Raw genomic sequence first — 19911 nt, forward strand, 5'->3', positions numbered from 1 at the left:
TCAGGTCTTATTTGCCTAAGAATAGGGCAAATACAACTGTTTTTAAACCCTTGAAGCAGTAGAATGTGTCAGGGAAAGTCTATCTCCAAAAGCAGTTGGAGCAGAGCATTAAGAACCTAGTTGGCTTTCATAAGGATTCTTGTTGATTTCAATCTTTATTATTATATCAAATATATTATTCAACCTCCACAGTAACCTCTACTCATTTCAAAAGGAAGTACAACTAATGGAGTGCTAATAGAGAACTGATCAATTTCAAGGCCATCCAAGACAGCCATTACAATAAACAAAGAAGACCCTGGCATTGAGTCTTTAATTAATAATACTTAAGCTGGAGAGCCAAGTGGTATCCACGGGATGTTTCCCAGAGGGCTCTAATTAGGCTATGAATCCAGGGGATGTTAGGTAGGTGTTTCCTGTTTTAACTTGGGCAGCTATGGTCGGAGAAACAGCGCTGGGGAGAGACGTGCCTTGCAGTACTAGAATTAATTATATACTCATTGTATTCGTCAGAACCATCTAATAGAGGCAGAGCTTGCCTTACACATGCTGGTATTTCCAGCAATGCCAGCACAGCACTTGCACAGAGCAGTGTTCAACAGGATGGTCATTCCTGAGGGAGACATTTTGCAGCACAGAATTTTCATTTCTCTTTGCCACCATCTGAAAAACTGTGGTTACATATGACCATCTGCACGTACGCATCGAAAACATTTGCCAACTCAATAGTATTCCTCTCAATCTGAAGCTTAATGGTGGATTTGCCCTTTACAATAAGAGTTAGGTAGTAACACTGTCTGATCTTGGAGTGCCATGTCGCCCTTCTCTGCTGACCAGCTCAAGCAGCAAGGGCACGGCAAAATAGATGGGTGGGTCAGTACCTCGTAATAAGGTGGGCAGCACCAACTCTAGGGGTTCTGAATCACAATTTTAAACATATATTCTGTTCTAACGGCAAGTGCCCCATGCGGATTGGGATATAATAAAAAATTGATTACTAGCAGAAGTTACATATTTGTCATCTTTCTTTCTTTTTTTCTTTCTTAATGGTGTAGAATATGCACTTCCAGTTGGGGGCGGTATCACCCCTGTGGTAAGCTGAATAATGGCCTCCAAAAATATCTAGGTCCTAATCCCTAGAGCCTGTGAATGTGGTACCTTATATGTAACAGAGACTTTGCAGGTGTGATTAAGTTAAGATTTCTGAGTCAGAGAGATTATCCTGGATTATCTGGGTAGACCCTAAGTGTAATCACAGTGTCCTTATCAGAGGGAAGCAGAGGAAGGTTTGACACAGAAGAAGACACTGACACTGAAACAAGATGCTATGCTGCTGGCGTGGAAACGTAGAGAAAGGGGCCATGAGCCAATGAATGTAAGATGTGCAGTCCTAGAAGCTGGAAGACGAAATGGACACTCTTCTAGCACCTCCAGAGGAAGTAGAGCCCTGTCAACACCTTAGCCCAGCAGACTTCTGGCCTCCAGAACTGTAAGACAAAGTCTGTGTTTTAAGCCACCAAATTTGAAGTATTTTGTTACAGCAGCCCTAGAGAATTAATACAGCCCCCAAGGGGGTAAAAATTAATCCTTGGGGAAGCAAAAAAAAAAAAATCTTATATATTACAATGGTTTGTGATACTCCCAAGTTCAACAGTACCCTACAAAATTTTATTCCTCAGTATTTTGTTTTGTGGCATTTAGGAAAAAAAATGTCTGAACTGCTCTTTAAGGAGTTGACAATGAAAACAAAAGGTTGTAAAACAACATTTCATTGGCAAGCACTGCCAATGAAAGATTGATTCAACTAATGATGCAAGAAAAGGAACGAAACTGGGTCTTTTGTAGAGATGTGGATGGACCTAGAGACTGTCATACAGAGTGAAGTAAGTCAGAAGGAGAAGAACAAACATCATATATTAACGCATATATGCAGAATCTAAAAAAACGGTAAATGGTAGAGATGAACCAGTTTGTAAGGCAGAAATAGAGACACAGACGTAGAGAATAAACATATGGACACCAAGGGGGGAAAGGGGCAGTGGAATGAATTGGGAGACTGCGATTAACATATAGACACTAATATGAACCTGCTGAATAGCACAGGGAACTCTGCTTCACTTGGCTGTACAGTAGACACTAACACAACATTGTAAAACAACTATACCCCAATAAAAACAGGAAAAAAATAATGATGCAAGATTTTTATTACTCTCAGGGCCCAGTTTCATTATCATTAACAGTTGGGGACAAGACAGATATTGTTATCCTGACAGGTTCTTTTATACTTTTCATTCTAACAACTGAATTTGCCATCCAGAAAATGCTTGCTGGCCACTTCTTTGTACAAGTAGCCAAATCTCTGCCTCATTTTTAGACAGACACTCTCTCCTGTATGCACAACAAGACACAAGAATAATCTGGTCCATAAATAATGTCAAACTAGTTATGTGCATGTTTGAAATTGTGTGCCAAAGCCCATTAGGAAACACATTTTAATATTCTAGATTTTAAAAAATGTAATGCAGACAGTATGATTTATGTATATTGTGAGAGCCTCAGAAGAGATTGTTTAATTATAATTCTGCTTTTTGAAAAATTGTTTTAGTGAAACCAAAACTCCATCAGAAAACTATTTCTAATATACTTTTTAAAATTAATTAATTAATTAATTAATTTTATTTTTTATTTATTGGCTGTGTTGGGTCTTCGTTGCTGCCCACGGGCTTCTGTAGTTTCAGAGAGCAGGGGCTACTCTTCATTGTGGTGGGAGGGCTTCTCATTGCAGTGGCTTCTCTTGCTGTGGAGCATGGGCTTCAGCAGTTGTGGCACATGGGCTCAGTAGTTGTGGCTCGAGGGCTCTAGAGTGCAGGCTGAGTAGTTGTGGTGCATGGGCTTAGTTGCTCCGTGGCATGTGGGATCTCCCCAGACCAGGGCTCGAATCTGTGTCCCCTGCACTGGCAGGCAGATTCTTAACCACTGCGCCACCAGGGAAGCCCCTCTAATATACTTTTAATATTAGTGAACAAGTGATGATGAGAAAGCTATTTAAGTAGGTAACCAATGGATAGCCTTTCTTATGGGATGCATTCTACTTTAATTCAAATTGAAAGTTAAAGTTTGGGTATATTAATGCATCTAGTATGATTCAGTCTACAGTATTTTTAAAAATATCTTTGTTGACTAAGCATTAAAAAGTATAATTCAAGATATATGTCAAAATTCATTATATTGCTAAGCTCACTCATTAGTTTGCGCTTTCTAACTTGCTCAAGTATAACTTTTGTATAACCTTCAAGAAATTAAGTTCTGAGTAGATTCAGGTATCATTGATTGTTAGATTAAGCTATAAATTCCCTTAGGAGAATTGAATGCCTGAAGAGAATCTTAATTAGGCTAGATCTGCCAACCAGGATGTTCTTTGGAAAGAGGTCGAGATATAAAAAAAGATTAAAATTGTCCAGTAAGCATTCTAGCAGCAATGCTGATTGTGCATTACTGTTCCTTCCACCCAGCCTGCACAGGAGCAGAATCTGAGCTTGGAGTAGGAGAAGAAGTTTGAAACTGAATCAAGCTATTTTTAGTCCAAGAATCGATGCATACAAAATGGATCGTGCACAGATCTCTATTTTTACGTTCCAAGAGGTACGTAGTTTTATGTTCCAAGAGGTACATTCCAAGAGGTTCCAAGAGGTCAGAGCTGGTGTCTGACCTTAACTCACAAGATAAGAAAGAGATGGGAGGGAGGAGAGGTAGGAGGAGGAAAGAAGGAAGGGCAAGAGGAAGGGAGGGAGGAAAGGAAAGGAAAGAAATCCATATATACATCATATATATACTTTGTATATATAAAATCCAAATATATGTGATATATATGCGCCAAGTATACACCACACCAGTTCTACATTTTAAAAGGTAGGCTGCTGGGGCTTCCTTGGTGGCCCAGTGGTTAAGAATCTGCCTGCCAATGCAGGGGACAAGTGTTCAGTCCCTGGGCTGGGAAGATTCCACATGCCATGGAGCAGCTAAGTCTGTGCCCCACAACTACTGAGCCTGCATGCTACAGCTACTGAAGCCTGCACGCCTAGAGCCTGTGCTCTGTAACAAGAGAAGCCACCGCAATGAGAAGCCCACACACCACAATGAAGAGCAGCCCCAGCTTGTCACAACTAGAGAAAGCCCCTGCGTAGCAACGAAGACCCAAAGCAGCCTACATAAATAAATAAATAATAAAATAAATCTTAAAAAAAAAAGCAGGCTGCCTTTTGCTGCTTACTATTTTTAAATGATTAATGATAACTGATAAAACTTAATTGCCTTCAAAAAAAAAAGTAAAGAAACTACACATGAATACTTTAAAAACAGATTTTTATTTTTTAACCTATGTCAGCTCCAGAGTTGCCATTTCTGCATCCTGCCCCAGGCAAAGCTCTCTCGCCACTTCTATCAAACTTCAGCTTGACCTTCCCTGCAGTTTCCCATTTAATTCTCCATTTGGCACTAGTTTAGGGACTGGCTATTACATAGGAAGTTGATGCAACTGTCATATCAGCCCAGAAGTTTATGCCCCTTCTCACTGTCTAATGCAGAAAGAAAAGAGTCACAAATGAAAATGGTACTATTTTGAAGCTGTGTCTAAATGCCGTCCAACATCTGGATGTTGGAAACATTTACGTATGCTTGCATTTTTTAAGTTTTCCCCAGAATGTTTGGGATTATGGAGGTGCAGGTCCTTACCGCCTGCCCAAAATAAGCTCAAAAAGGCTAAAGATATTTTTGACTAAAGATCAACTGACTCTGTTTTGAGAGCTATTCCAAAGCTGTTGTATTATTTCTCACTGACAAATACAGCAACCCAACTTTCCAAATCATGGGGAAGAAAGTATTTCCAACACTTAAAAAGAGAAATTAAATGTATATGCTCCTTACAAGGCATGCATTTTCATCAATATTCACTGACTCTATGAGCACATGGGATTATAGCAGCCGTGGTGATTTTACAGATGTGTATAATGCACTCCCCAATGAATGGAAATCTGATTCTCCCTTGGGGACACGGTTCCCCTGCAGCTCCTGCAAGTACAGGCCTGGAGGTGAGATGGGTGCCCTTCCTGCTCTGCACGGCTGCTTTCAGAACATTCGCCCTCCTCCTCCACCCCTAAAACTCCTCTGCTTTAAATCTCATGTCATCATGAGATTTTTTTTTTTTAAGTTAGTAAATGTACATTAGAAAAAACAAATTAGCAGTCACTTCCTCGGGGGACAAGGTAGCAGCAGCTGGGTAGGCACAAACACTGCATACTACCCACCACTCAGCACCGTTACTGTCGCTAACCAAACACCAACTCATGCCCCTTCTTTCTCTAAGACGTCAGCTCCCGGTTCACTGCCTGTGTCTCCAGAACTCCTGGTCTTAATTTCTCACTCTTAACTTGCACAAAGGTGATCTCAATTCCTGGAATTCCTCCTCTTGCTGGACCTCCTCCTGCTCTGGCCCCTCATCCCTACGATCACACCTTGTGACTCTCCTCTAAAGTGCTTATCTCCCACTTCTCTCTCCTCAAAGCCCCAGCACTCCCAACATCCTCCCTGTCAGCTGCTGGCCTTGCTTCCTTCGGTGGAAAACTGACGCAACCTAAAGAGGACTTGCAAAGCCTCTCTTCATTCACATCTGCCCGTGTACCGGCATCTGCACCCACAAACTCCACTTTTCCTGCAGCGGAGAAATGAACAGAGAAATAAACGTGTTCGCAGAGAAATGAACACGTATTTTCATATAAAAATATAAATGTACATGAGTGTATATAGCAGCTCTATTTGTAACTGCCAAAACCTGAAAATAACCCAAATGTTCTTCAATAGGTGGACTGATTAAAAAAAAAACTGTAGTACATCCGTCCAGTAATATTTGACAATAAAAAGAAACAACTGACGTGCAGTTAGATGAATTTCAGAGGCATTATGCTGAGGGAAAGGACCCACTCTCAAAGGTTACATACTGTATGCTTCCATATACATGACATTCCTGAAAAGACACAGCTATAGTGAGAAAAACCAGGTGACTGATTGTCAGAGATTGAGGTGGGGGAAGGTATGACTACAAAGGAGTAGCACAGCACACGGGAGGTTTTGGGGGTGGTGTAATGTCTACGTTGTAATTGTGGTTACATGAATTTATATTTGTTAAAATTCACAGAACCACACACACATACATTAAAAAATTCTATGAGCCCGTAATTTTAAACTAATCCTACAAACAAACCCATTAATGTAAATTATTTTTCCCAAAGGCACAATCGAATCACAGCTATTCAAAGGTGAATTATTTGTGTGTTGCTAAACTTTGCTTTCAAATTCCTTGATGATGTTAATAGGGATGTTTGTTTACTGCAGCTCAGCAAGTGTTGGAAAGAAGAACTTCTCAACAAAAAAGCTTTCTCCAGTGGAACCGATAAACCAATAAGCAGGCACTAACATGGTTAAAAGCAAGGACTCTGGAGTCGGATTGCCTGGTTTTGGACACCAGCCTGACTGCTTGCTGGACAAGTTGTTAGCCTCTCTGCCTCATCTGTAAAGGGGGATAGAAACAGTATATGCCTTGTGAGTTTAAGAGAATTAGATGAGACAATGCATGTAAAATGCTGAGTATTGTGCTTGGCACGTGATAAGCTCTCATAAATGTTAGCTATGATATTATTGTTAGTTATTTAAACCAATGAAAAAGAGTGATATGGACTTCCCTGGTGGTGCAGTGGTTAAGAATCTGCCTGCCAATGCAGGGGACGTGGGTTAGATCCCTGGGCCGGGAAGATCCCACATGCCGAGGAGCAACAAAGCCAGGGCGCCACAACCACTGAGCCTGTGCTCTAGAGTCCTCAAACCACAACTATTGAGCCCTCAAGCCACAACTACTGAAGCCTGCACACCTAGAGCCTGTGCTCAACAACATGAGAAGCCACCACAATGAGAAGCCCACGCACTGCAAGGAAGAGCAGCCCCTCGCTCACTGCATCATTCCAGGGAGGTATGAGAGCCATTCCCAACAAGTACAAAGAGCAGGACAGAAACTGGGACATGCCAGGGAAATAACTTTCCAGCTATAGCCAAGCCATGCCTTTACAGAACAGGAAAATCATCATTCAGTTGGAAGCGTCAATTTCATTCAGCTATGGGTAAACGCAGCTCTCAATGACCAATCATTCAATCAGAAACCTCAGAGAATATAAGAAAAGCTTTGTTATTATTGGATGTCTTAATTAAATAGCATAACCTCTCCCCATCAGAAAGCACATTCAATGCTGTACTGAGAAATAATGCAGTGACCCTTTTAAGAACCAGCCAGGCTCCCTGACTTCAAACTATACTACAAGACTACAGTGATCAAGACAGTATGGTACTGGCACAAAAACAGAAATATAGAGCAATGGAACAGAATAGAGAGCCCAGAGATCAACCCACACACATATGGACACCTTCTCTTTGACAAAGGAGGCAAGAATATACGATGGAAAAAAAACCTCTTGAAGAAGTGGTGCTGGGAAAATTGGACAGCTGCATGTAAAAGAATGAAATTAGAACACTTCCTAATACCACACACAAACATAAACTCAAAATGGATTAAAGACCTAAATGTAAGGCCAGACACTATAAAACTCTTAGGGGAAAATATAGGCAGAACACTCTAGGACATACATCAAAGCAAGATCCTTTTTGACCCACCTCCTAGAATCATGGAAATAAAATAAAAAATAAACAAATGGGACCTAATGAAACTTAAAAGTTTTTGCACAGCCAAAGAAACTGTAAATAAGACAAGAAGACAGCCCTCAGAATGGGAGAAAATACTTGCCAACAAAGCAAATTGACAAAGGATTAATCTCCAAAATATACAAGTAGCTCATGCAGCTTAATACCAAAAAAGCAAGTAACCCAATCCACAAATAGGTGGAAGACCTAAATAGACATTTCTCCAAAGAAGACATACAGATGGCCAACAAACACATGAAAAGATGCTCAACATCACTATCATGAGAGAAATGCAAGTCAAAGCCACAGTGAGGTATCACCTCACACCAGTCAGAATAGCCATCATCAAAAAATCTAGAACCAATAAATGTTGGAGAGGGTGCAGAGAAAAGGGAACCCTCCTGCACTGTTGGTGGGAATGTAAATTGGTACAGCCACTATGGAAAACAGTATGGAGGTTTCTCAAGAAACTAAAAATAGAACTACCATATGACCGAGCAATCCCACTACTGGGCATATACCCTGAGAAAACCATACGCGAAAAAGAAACATGTACCACAATGTTCACTGCAGCACTATTTACAATAGCCAGGACATGGAAGCAACCTAAATGCCCATCAACAGATGAATGGATAAAGAAGATGTGGCACATACATACAATGGAATATTACTCAGCCATAAAAAGGAATGAAATTCAGTTATTTGTAGTGAGGTGGATGGACCTAGAGTCTGTCATAGAGAGCGAAGTAAGCCAGAAAGAGAAAAACAAATACCGTATGCTAACTTATTTATATGGAATCTAAAAAAATGTACTGATGAACGCAGTGATAGGGCAAGAATAAAGATGCAGATGTAGAGAACGGACTTGAGGACAAATGGCAGGGGGCGGGGGGGTGAAGGGGAAGCCAGGACAAAGTGGGAGAGTATACATATACACATACACATATACACACTACCAAGTGTAAAATAGATAGCTAGTGGCAAGCAGCTGCATAACACAGGGAGATCAACTCGATGATGGGTGACGACTTAAGAGGGCTGGGAAGGAGTCGTGGAAGGGAGGGGATATGTGGATATATGTATAAATACAGCTGATTCACTTTGTTGTACAGTAAAAACTGGCACAGCAGCGTAAAGCAATTATATTCCAATAAAGAGCTAAAAACAAAAACAAAAACAAAAACCAGCCCAAGGCTATTTACACTGATAGTAAGAACACCCAGACAGCTGTCCTCTCTCAACCTACTAGCTTTTAAACATGTGTTATTTCTTTTGGTGTCAGGATGTCAGCCATTACTTCTCACTACTGTCAGAAGGTGCTGGGGCCTTCTGACAGTAGACCCCAATACCTCTTTCTAAATTTAGTGTTTGCCTCTTGATGTGTGTGAAAAAGTCTGATTATCAAACTTTGAAACAATAACACTAACACAGTCCTCTATTTCTTGTAAAGCACTTTCATGATTTCATAAAAATCATGAGGAGTAGGAGAGGTATTATTATAAAGCTTATACGGAAAATGAGAAATTTAATCACACAATTAGTAAAATGGTCGAGTTAGGACCTGAACTCAGATTTCCTGATTTCTAATTCCACACAGTTACCAAACCACCTATGTATGCAATGGAAGCAATCTGATTTTTAAAGAGTGGCTGAAGGGCTCTCCTTAAGTAAAGTGAATATGTGCTGGTAGCTGAGGTCCACAGCATCTAATCTGACTGTTAAGACGTTAGTTACAGCAGGTGCCACCTATTTGTAGTTTTAGTGAGAGATTAAGATGAGTGTAATTCACTGTACAAAATGTTATCTGTTGTCTTAGTGCATTTGAGCTGCTATAACAATAATAGCATAGGCTGGGTGGCTTAAACAGACATTTGTTTCTCATAGCTCTGGAGACTAGGAAGTCTAAGATTGAGTGACCGGGAGATTCAGTGTCAGGTGAAGGCCTACTTCCTGGTTCATAGATGGCCATCTTCTTGTTGTGTCCTCACATAGTGGAAGGGGTGAGGGAGCTCTCTGCGGGGTCTTTTATAGGGTCACATTCATGAGGGCTGCACTCTCATGACCTAATCACTCCCAAAGCCCACCTCCAAACACCATCACATTGGGGATTAGGTTTCAACATACCGACGTTGGAGGGACACAAACGTTCAGTCTGTAGTATATGTTGTCTAAAACACAGTTCACTCTCTATCTCCACAGATGCTGAAGGTTAGAAGGAAATAGTTTCTGAACACATTTAGTTGTTTTAACGTTGAAAACAACCACTCCCTGTTGGATTTTGTTCAGTGATGCTTTACAAGCACCCAAGCATCTGGCTCATAGCAAGCACTGAAGAGACCTCTGTTGAATTAACGAATGAATGTATGACTGCAATGTGGAAAATCCAGAAAGATGAAAACCCTAAGATGAGAAACTCAAACCTTTCATCCAACTGTTCACATTTTCGAAAAATTCCAATGGGGTAAAGATAGTCAGTAGTACATTTTTAAAAAGCAGACACATATTTTTAAGAGACACTGGATGTCGGTCTAAGAAGGTAACAGCCAGGATGCTGAGGCATCCTGAAACCATATCACATGAAGAAGTGCTAACGGATCTAGATACGTGTAGTCTGAAAAAGAGAAGACAAGATAGTTCCTTCCAAATTTTTGAAGCTGTTGGACATGGGCTAAAATTGTCAAGTGGAATAGCAAACTAAAAAAATGTATTCTCTGTCAATTCAGAGGCTAGGAATATGGCCAGTTGGTGAAAATTACAGAGTCAATTTTCAATGAACAATAAAGGGCAGTTTAACAATTAGAGCCGCCAAGCAACAGGATGGGCAGCCTTGGGAGGGAGCTGGGAGACAAGAAACGAACAGTAATTTAACATTGCCTTTGTGTGCGTCATGTCACATAGGACCTATACATTAGTATTTTCATCCCCACGTTGGAAGGGAGGAAAGTGACGCTTATAGAACAAAACTTGTCCCATACCGCTCAGTTGGTAAGTGGCACAGCTGGAATTCAAACCAGAGGTAGCTAACTCCTAAAGGATGTTATCCCTGTTCAGTTCAACTCAACAAACACTCTTTTTTTAATGTCTGTGTTTGACCAGGCGCTGTGCTGAGTCCTGGGGATAACCAAGATAAATGACAGACAAAAGTTAGTCCCTTTCTTGGAAGGACTCATAGTTTACCATCTCCATAGTGCTGGAAGGGTCTGAGTAAAGGCTGCATGACCATTCCAGGTTACTGGAGAAAGAGTTTTTGATCTGGGAGTAGTCTTTACCAAATAATCACTCAGGTGCCTTCATGCACCCAAAGTTTATAGATATGGCTGTAAAAGATTTCTGGAAATTGAGTTGGTATATTATAAAATTTGGTTGTATATTCCAATGGGGGAAAAATGGAGCTTCAGATGTGATAAAAATCATATGGATTAAGCAGCTTTTAAAATATAAAATGTCCGTAATCTTAATAAAATGTTACCAACAAGTTACAAATTTAGCTATTGTACTAAAGCTTCATATATTGTGCCGGAAATTTCATTAGCTTGAGGAAAGATTCAGAAGAGGGAAACGTGCTCTTGGTAGCTACAGTGACACGGCTGTACACTGAAATTCAGGATGTCTTCTAATATTTTAGGCCTTTAGGTTGAGATGAAAACATGAAATTCAACGTTGTTTCCTAAGTATTTGCTTAGGGACCACTGTAATCTATCTGCTCTCACTTAGCTCTCGGCAAAGTGATGCAGGGCAAGGCAACCCAAGGATTCCCTCCCTCCCCTACCCCCTGCCTGTTGCTAGACCTGTGGGGTTAACACCTACCGTGCTTAAGATTAGCTCCAATCTGGTTCTGTGATTGGGTGACACTTTTTCTTTCTTTTTTTATTTTTTATAGATTTGAGGGTTCCCACAACACCCCTCGTTCAGGCTTTTCTTTTTTTTCTTTATATAAATTTATTTATTTTTACTTATTGGCTGCATTGGATCTTTGTTGCTGCACGTGGGTTTTCTCTAGTTGTGGAGAGCGAGGGCTACTCTTTGTTGCAGTGTACGGGCTTCTCATTGCTGTGGCTTCTCTTGTTGTGGAGCACAGACTTCAGCAGTTACGGCACATGGGCTCAATAGTTGTGGCTCATGGGCTCTAGAGCGCAGGCTCAGAAGTTGTGGTGCACGGGCTTAGTTGCTCCATGGCATGTGGGATCTTCCTGGATCAGGGATCAAACCCATGTCTGTTGCACTGGCAGGCAGATTCTTAACGACTGTGCCACCTAGGAAGTCGACACTTTTTCTTTATACTCACTGTACTTAAAAATCTTATTTAAAGCAGTTTACAATGAAAAACACATATACAATAGAGCTGATTAAAATGTTTAAAAATGAGAATTATATGAAAAAAATCTGTTAGGTTATACAGTTACACATAGTGCTGGAGGTTTTTAACAACAAGAGCAATAATAAAAACGTACTGTAATTCCTACCACCTGATTCATATCTCAATAGAAACAATTTTCAAGGCAATAAATTCAAAGAGGTGTTTACCTAATGTTTCTTTAACCTAAGAATATGGATCCACATAATAAATTATATCTTCAACAGTGTTTTTGTGGAGGATGCAGAAAGTTACTAATGATTAACAGTTTGTTTAATTAACTATGTATTTACTATATACTAAAATAATCTTTAACAAATGCAGTGAGTATAATTCTAAAACTTTTAGCAGAGCCGAGACTAGAATATTGATTTTCTAATACCTAATTCAGAAATGTTTCCAGTTTTTCCACTATACTGTCCTATACATACCACATATGGGAAAAAATTTAGCCGTGGAATTAAACACACACACATGCATGTGCGCAAACATTAGTGTTAAGCTTCCATAACACTTACAGCACATTAACACACAGGCACCTTTGCCAGTACCAGTGATCCTACTGAAATTAGAGATTAATCCTTTTGGTAAATAAAAATAATTCCATTAATTAAATTATTAAATTCAGGGGGCATGGATTCGATCCCCGGTAGGTGAACTAAGATCCCATATGCCATGCAGAGCAGCCGAAAAAAAGAAATTCACACAGCATCTGTCAAGCTGATGATTTACTATGTTTTGCATTGGTTATCCTTGTCTATTTCTCATGGTCCATCAGGTCATGATTTTTCTGTTTCATCATCTCCCTTCCAGTCACTATGCAGCAATCAATATCCATAATACAAAAAGACAAATAAAATTAAGCCCACAATAAAAACAAATCTGGGATTTCAACTTAACACCGGCCATCAAAAGTCTGTATCAACATACCAAGAAAGAGAATGTATTCCTTTTCTCCTTTTACAGATGTTCTCAGTCCTACATGCTAATAATAATTTTATTAGTGATGCCAAAAGGAGGTCTGCATGATAAACAGCCGGACTCCAGGATGTAGTGATACCATCGGAAAGAACATTAACAGATACATTGTTGGCACACTCTTTAGAAGACCAGGAAACTGACCACCCATTTTCTTTTTCTTTTAGTTATTGACAAACCCAAACAGCGAAACTGCCTTGAGCTGTTTCAGATTTAAAAAATACATAAATTTGGATGTAACAGGTTATTCTCTTACTGGAAATCAACTATTGGAAATGCATAGAAATCAAAGGATTGTAATCAAGTGATCATTCAGCAATTCCTCAAATTGTGAGTCTTATGACATTCCCATGCCCAGCTTTAAGCCAGGAAAAAAGTTTACATTTAAACTAGTGGTTCTTAAAGTGTGGTCTCTGCCTGCTGTGAACTTGTTAGAAATGCACATTCTTGGCTTCCACCTAGAACACGGAATCAGAATTGTAGGGGGTGGAGCCCAAGACTAGTGTTTCCATGATTTCTCTAGGTGATTCTGGTGCTCACTAAAATTTAAGAATTGATCTGCATGAAGGGCTTCTCCATATTTTGTTTCCTTTGCGGCCTCAGTTCATTTCTAACTTGCATCCTCATTCTTAATAACCAACTCCTACGGCTTATCATATAAATACTCATTGGAAACTGCGCTTAAGCACGGCATGTGTAAGTAAGGATGCTCGGTCAGCCTCCATCGTCTTGCCTCAACAGAAAAACATCTATGGATACCCTTTCCTCAATCTTCACTGTTCTTTCCTCGGCTGCAACTGCCGTGCACAGTGAGAGTGTGTAGCTTTCAGAGGATCCATCCAATTGGTAATCAAGGCTGCTTGACTCATTGGTTGCAGTCCTTCTACACAAACCACCTGCATGTGGGTGCCCACAGCCCTCAGGTTGCCTGTGCCACAGCCTCTCTGCCAACCTGCCACACAAACCTGCTGCTCATGGCTCCTGGGGTCTCTGCCTGTGGATGTTCTGGGCTTTGTTTAATCCAGGATGGTGGCCTATGGCACTATATGACCTTGAGTCCACTGGGAGGAGGAGGTCTGGTACTCCAAAGGGTAAGCAAGTGATGGTGAAAACCACCATATACAGATGCATCAGATGAAGAGCTGGAGGTGGGCTTTGTGTTTTTTTGACAGTCATCTGCAGTGGAGGAAAATGAGGCAGGGCATCCTGGAAATGCTCCTGTTCTTCTTAGTACCCAACACCAAACTCCCCTTTGTCAGCTCCTTTCTCTGTCTCCAGAGTCATATTGCTATATCGGGGCATGTCCAAAGACAATGAACTAGGTAAAGCAGAAACCTTACTGTCAATATCCACTGAGTTCATTGTAATATGCACACAGGCAAATGTAAATTATTGATTAAATTCCAGTAAATTTTGGACAACTTATATGTCATAATAATGAAACTTTATTTGTAATATGTCACTAATTTGAAGAGAAAAGTATCAGTGGATTACTTTGGTTACATTTCACAATATCAATTTTTTCATCTGACCTTTTTCTATTATTAAAATGCTCAGTTAATGAGCCCAGTTGGTAGTGGACCTGGAATTTGTTGGTCAACCTCCACGGCACTGGTGTAGGAACTAGCGGGTATCTGCACCTCTTCTACAACTTTCCTAATCAAAAAATGGAGCAAACGACTTAATACGAAGTTTTCAAAAATGCTCTTAAAAGGGTTTGGTGGATGGGGACTTCCCTGGTGGCGGAGTTGTTAAGAATCTGCTTGCCAATGCAGGGGACACGGGTTCGAGCCCTGCTCTAGGAAGATCCCACATGCCTCGGAGCAACTAAGCCCATGTGCCACAACTACTGAGCCTGCGCTCTAGAGCCCGCGAGCCACAACTACTGAGCCCATGTCCTGCAACTACTGAAGCCCACGCACCTAGAGCCTGAGCTCCACAACAAGAGAAGCCACTGCACTGAGAAGCCCACGCAACACAACAAAGAGTAGCCCCTGCTCGCTGCAACTCAGAGGAAGCCCTCGCGCAGCAATGAAGACCCAATGCAGCCAATAAATAAATAAATATTAAAATAAAAATCTTAAAAAAAAAAGGGTTTGGTGGATGAAGCTGCTTTTGGCTATTTCTATCCCCAACTTCACCTCCTTCCCCCAAGAAAGGATGACTCTGCCACTCTGAAACCACCTGGCGTGTGATGCTGCTATGTGAGAAGCTGAAGGGAAGGAGAGTCCAGGGGAGGCCCAGGGCCTGAAGAAGGCTCCTAACCTGATTCGTACCAGCTATAATTTGCTGCTTGTCTACAGCCAGAGAAAGAGTGTACAGTTCTGCATCACCAGACTCTAAGGCCCCTCAGAACCCTCCTCCAGGGTCTCCCTCCCCAGTGTGGACAATCCTGTGCTAACACCAGTGTCATTGTGAATCAGTGAGGACACAGAGCATGACAGCCAACAGTCCCTCTTGTATTGAAACAGGTAAAGGGAAGGAAGCGCTAAGGTCATTATATTTTTTAAACACCTCTGCAAAGAGAACAAGGCCAATTCCCAAGTACTCAATAAATAAAGGCTTTAATTCTTAACAAACAATAAGAGAGAGAAAAGCTCATCTCAGAAAAAGCCGTCATTTCACTAAAAAGACAGAAAAAATTGCTAGCATCAGCATCAAGTGCTTCTTGTTTAATATAGCTCCTCTGATTAGAAAAAAAGGTTTATTCCTCTCTCCTAGGAAGAATTTATCTTACTTCTCTCTCCCATAGCTCTCCTGCAGGAAATATGCTTGCTGTTTGTTTACCTCCTTCAGATCCTGCACGACAGCTGTGAGCCTCTCATTTTCTGCCTGCACGTTAGTGACCACAGCCCGGCTCTGTTTCAGTTCGTTCTGCATCTCCAAGATCTTCCCCAGATAGTAAGCTTCCTTTGATGCTGACTCCTGCAGAAGCGTTTCCTCCCGAGTCTCTCCATCCTCAGCAACCTTACGGTGGATGGAGAAGGACTGCCCAAATGCCTGCAGAGGATTTGGAAAGAAAAAGAGCACACAATGAAATGCGCCACTGCACTATTCCACAGACTTGGGAACATGATTTGTTTTGCTTTGTGTATAAGAAAAGCTATTCTGCGAGACTTCCAGAAACAAAAAATACATGGCTCATGTAACAGGCTAGCAGTTCTCACTGACACTTGAAATAATTCAAATTCAATTAAAGAGAAAGAAAAATCTTAAGTATTTTGCTAAATATATATATACAAATAACATGTTAAAGCTTGAAAAACACTGCTGCTTGTTTTATGTCACCATTTTTTAGACAAATCTTATTAAGGAATAGATAGTTCAATGCAAATGAGCCCATGAAAATTCATATTCTCATTTTCATTCCAGAAAAAATCCCAAAAATAATTTTCAAGAAAGAAAATAATAGTTTCATTAGCTAACACTTTAGTGGTGAGAATATACCAGTTATGAACAATACTTATAAGAGAGAAAAATCACCAAATAGAATTCAATCTGCCTGGTACCACAAAAAGACGTTCAAATGCAATCAATGTATAAGAAAACATATCTGTGTAAAAAGAAATACAGAAAAATAAAGGAGAAATTAATGAAATTGGTAATGTAAAGGGGGTGAGTGGGAATGGGTTAGAAAGAATGAGGGAATGAAATGCTATACAAGGATCACATTTCATAGGAGTGACACTTTTCCGAGAATGCCTTTTCATATCATTCTGACTCTCAGAACTACAGTAATGTTTCACATACCTCCCAAATAATTAATAATTAAAAGCAGCCTCTATGTGTCCAGGGACCCAAATGGAACAGAAATAGTAACAAATGAACCCAGCTGTACTACAGGTGAACAACATGACCACCCTGAAAGGGGTCGAGAAGAAAAGATGTAACCTGAGTAATTTTGGAAATCGGTATTTTTGCTATACACTGTAAAACTAAAGACAAAAACAACTGTACCCAAACACTCTAATCTAGTTAGTAAATTTGTTTCTCACAGGGATTATGGAATCACAATCTTGAAACTTCTTTACATGTACACTAGGGTTGAGGAAATAAGTAAATATATTATGGAAAATGAAAGTCAGGTTTCTCCCTGCTGGAGAAAGGTGTTACAAATAAGGAAAGAAAGAAGTCTAGGAGGAAACTAGTGGTGTTGGGTTGTAATTAGAAGTATCAGGATAGTCTTTAATAGGGAGATAGAGAGATTGATAGATGGATAGATAAAGGTGCTTATGTGCATGTGTGTATACAGACTTCTTAGCTCTGTCAGCACAACTTATTTTTCCCTAAATATTTAAACAAAAGCAAATTTTGTTTCTAAATATCAATCTCAAAATGAAAAGAACTAGGGCTCTTTGAAGAAATGACCAAGTCTCTGGCTGGAGCAAAATGAACTTGATGCAAAAGAGTGGTAACAAAGAGTGGTAACAAAGAGTGGTAACAAAATGCTTTTTAAAAAATGCTGTGGCAGGGTTTCCCTGGTGGCGCAGTGGTTAAGAATCCACCTGCCAGTGCAGGGGACTAAGGGTTTGAGCCCTGGGCTGGGAAGATCCCACATGCCACAGAACAACTAAGCCGGTGTGCCACAACTGCTGAGCCTGCACCTATAGCCCACGCTCCCCAACAAAGAGTAGCCCCTGCTCGCCACAACTAGAGAAAGCCTGCGCACAGCTACTAAGACCCAACACAGTCAAAAATAAGTAAGTAAAAAAAAAATTTTATATATATAAAAAAAGAACATGTGTACTTGAACACGAAAGGGTCACTATTGGTGTTATGGCTTTACGATATGATATACATTTTAAAATTTTAAATGTCATAAAATGATGCCTCTGGACTATGTACAGATCATGAAGAAATAAGGCTGGAATTGACCTGTGAAACTCAGTTTCACACTTGTTACAAACTTGGCAGAAAAGGTTTGTGTTAATCATGGAAAGGGACATCATAAAGTTAGGAGGAGACAGCATGATTTAGTAATTTTAAAGACAATCTGGTATTCATCTGCAAATTATACAATAGAAAAATAAAGTCAAAAAATTAATAACCTGCAAACCTATGTTTCAGTAAACTATCTTTCTTAGAACCTCTGCATGGATCAAAATCAAAAGGTGATTCCTAAACATCAACTGAGAAGGAAATATTTCAGTATTGGGACTTCCCTGGTGGTGCAGTGGTTTCGACTCTGTGTTCCCAATGCAGGGGGCCCAGCTTCGATCAGGGAACTGGATTCCCACACGCATGCCGTGACTGAGAGTTTGCATGCCACAACTAAGGAGCTGGCGAGCCACAACTAGGGAGCCCGCTTGCTGCAACTTAGAGCTGGTGCAGCCAAATAAATAAATAAATAAATAAAATTTTTTTAAAAAAAGAAATATTTCGGTGTTGTTCTACAGAGCAGGATACTCTTGGTGTTTGGCTTGTTCAGTCTCAGGACAGAAAGAAATTCTTATTTGAGTAGCCAAGTTTCTACATGTGGTAGTAGCATATAGACTTATGAATAGATGAAAATTGTCTTTGGAGGTGATGTTCACCTTGCTTTTCCATGGGTAATGATCAGATTCTGTGAAATCAACTGTGAATTCATTATGCGTTAAAACACCTTAAGAGGGAAGATGCCTGGCAGCTCATCTCCCCATGATGACCTGTTGGCATCTTCGGTAGACCCTCGCACTGGCAAAGGGACCCAGGCTGTATACTTAAGTATTAGTAAAATTTAAAATTAGCATGAACTGTGCTTCAAGCACCTCAGCTAGATTTTTTTTTTAATATATTTATTTACTTATTGGCTGTGTTGGGTCTTCATTGCTGCACACGGGCTTTCTCTAGTTGCAGTGAGCAGGGGCTACTCTGTGTTGTGGTGTACAGGCTTCTCATTGCAGTGGCTTCTCTTGTTGCGAAGCACAGGCTTTAGGTGCATGGGCTTCAGTAGTTGCAGCATATGGGCTCAGTAGTTGTGGCTCGGGCTCTAGAGCTCAGGCTCAGTAGTTGTGCTGCACGGGCTTAGTTCCTCCGAGGCATGTGGGATCTTCCTGGAGCAGGGCTCAAACTCATGTCCCCTGAATTGGCAAGCAGATTCTTAACCACTGTGCCACCAGGGAAGTCCCTCAGCTAGCTTCTTTTTCACAACTACTTTCCCACTTCTATGTAACAGAAAACTTCCATGGGGCCACTTTCTTAACTTTGCCTGAGTAAGATCAACAGACTTAGGCAACCTATGGTTCTTGCAGTATTCTCAGCAGGCCATTTTCTTAACTTTGCCTGAGTAAGATCAACAGACTTAGGCAACCTATGGTTCTCGCAGTATTCTCAGCAAGTAGGAAACACTCTCTTGGTGGCTAAAACAACCCCTAAGTGAATTTATTGTTCCACCCTTGATGTACAGTTTTAAGAATTGTACTCTGGATCTAGCACCAAAGGAAATAAAAAATTTCAGACATATACACAGAATAGATCTTCAAAGTAGAGTCAAGAATTAAAACTGAAAATATAAACATTTTGATGAATCTTTAATTCATATTTACTACAGCTCAGAAAACTTAACTGAACATAGGAGTTTCCAAAGTTAGTCACTATTTTTATGAGGAACGTGGCCCTTCACTGAACCTGATTTGAAAGTATGCAAGGTACCTAGGAATAAACCTGCCTAAGGAGGCAAAAGATCTGTATGCAGAAAACTTTAAGACATTGATGAAAGATATCAAAGACGACACAAACAGATGGAGGGACATACCATGTTCCTGGATTGGAAGAATCAACATCGTGAAAATGACTGTACTACCCAAAGCAATTTACAGATTCAATGCAATCCCAATCAAATTACCAATGGCATTTTTCAC

The 19911-nt window shown here is 40.4% G+C and overlaps 1 protein-coding gene across 5 annotated transcripts in view; it reads right to left on the reverse strand.

Annotated features, from left to right (window-relative positions):
- Positions 1-19911, reverse strand: part of BICD1 (BICD cargo adaptor 1) — a 222578-nt gene that overhangs the window by 102842 nt on the left and 99825 nt on the right. For all 5 annotated transcript variants that reach the window (XM_057703229.1, XM_057703232.1, XM_057703227.1 and 2 more), the window contains exon 2: positions 15860-16072. In XM_057703229.1, the coding sequence (XP_057559212.1) occupies positions 15860-16072 (213 nt within the window). The remainder of the gene's footprint in view (positions 1-15859; positions 16073-19911) is intronic.

This window comes from Hippopotamus amphibius, chromosome 12 (genome assembly GCF_030028045.1).
Source record: "Hippopotamus amphibius kiboko isolate mHipAmp2 chromosome 12, mHipAmp2.hap2, whole genome shotgun sequence".
Classification (NCBI taxonomy): Eukaryota; Metazoa; Chordata; class Mammalia; order Artiodactyla; family Hippopotamidae; genus Hippopotamus; species Hippopotamus amphibius.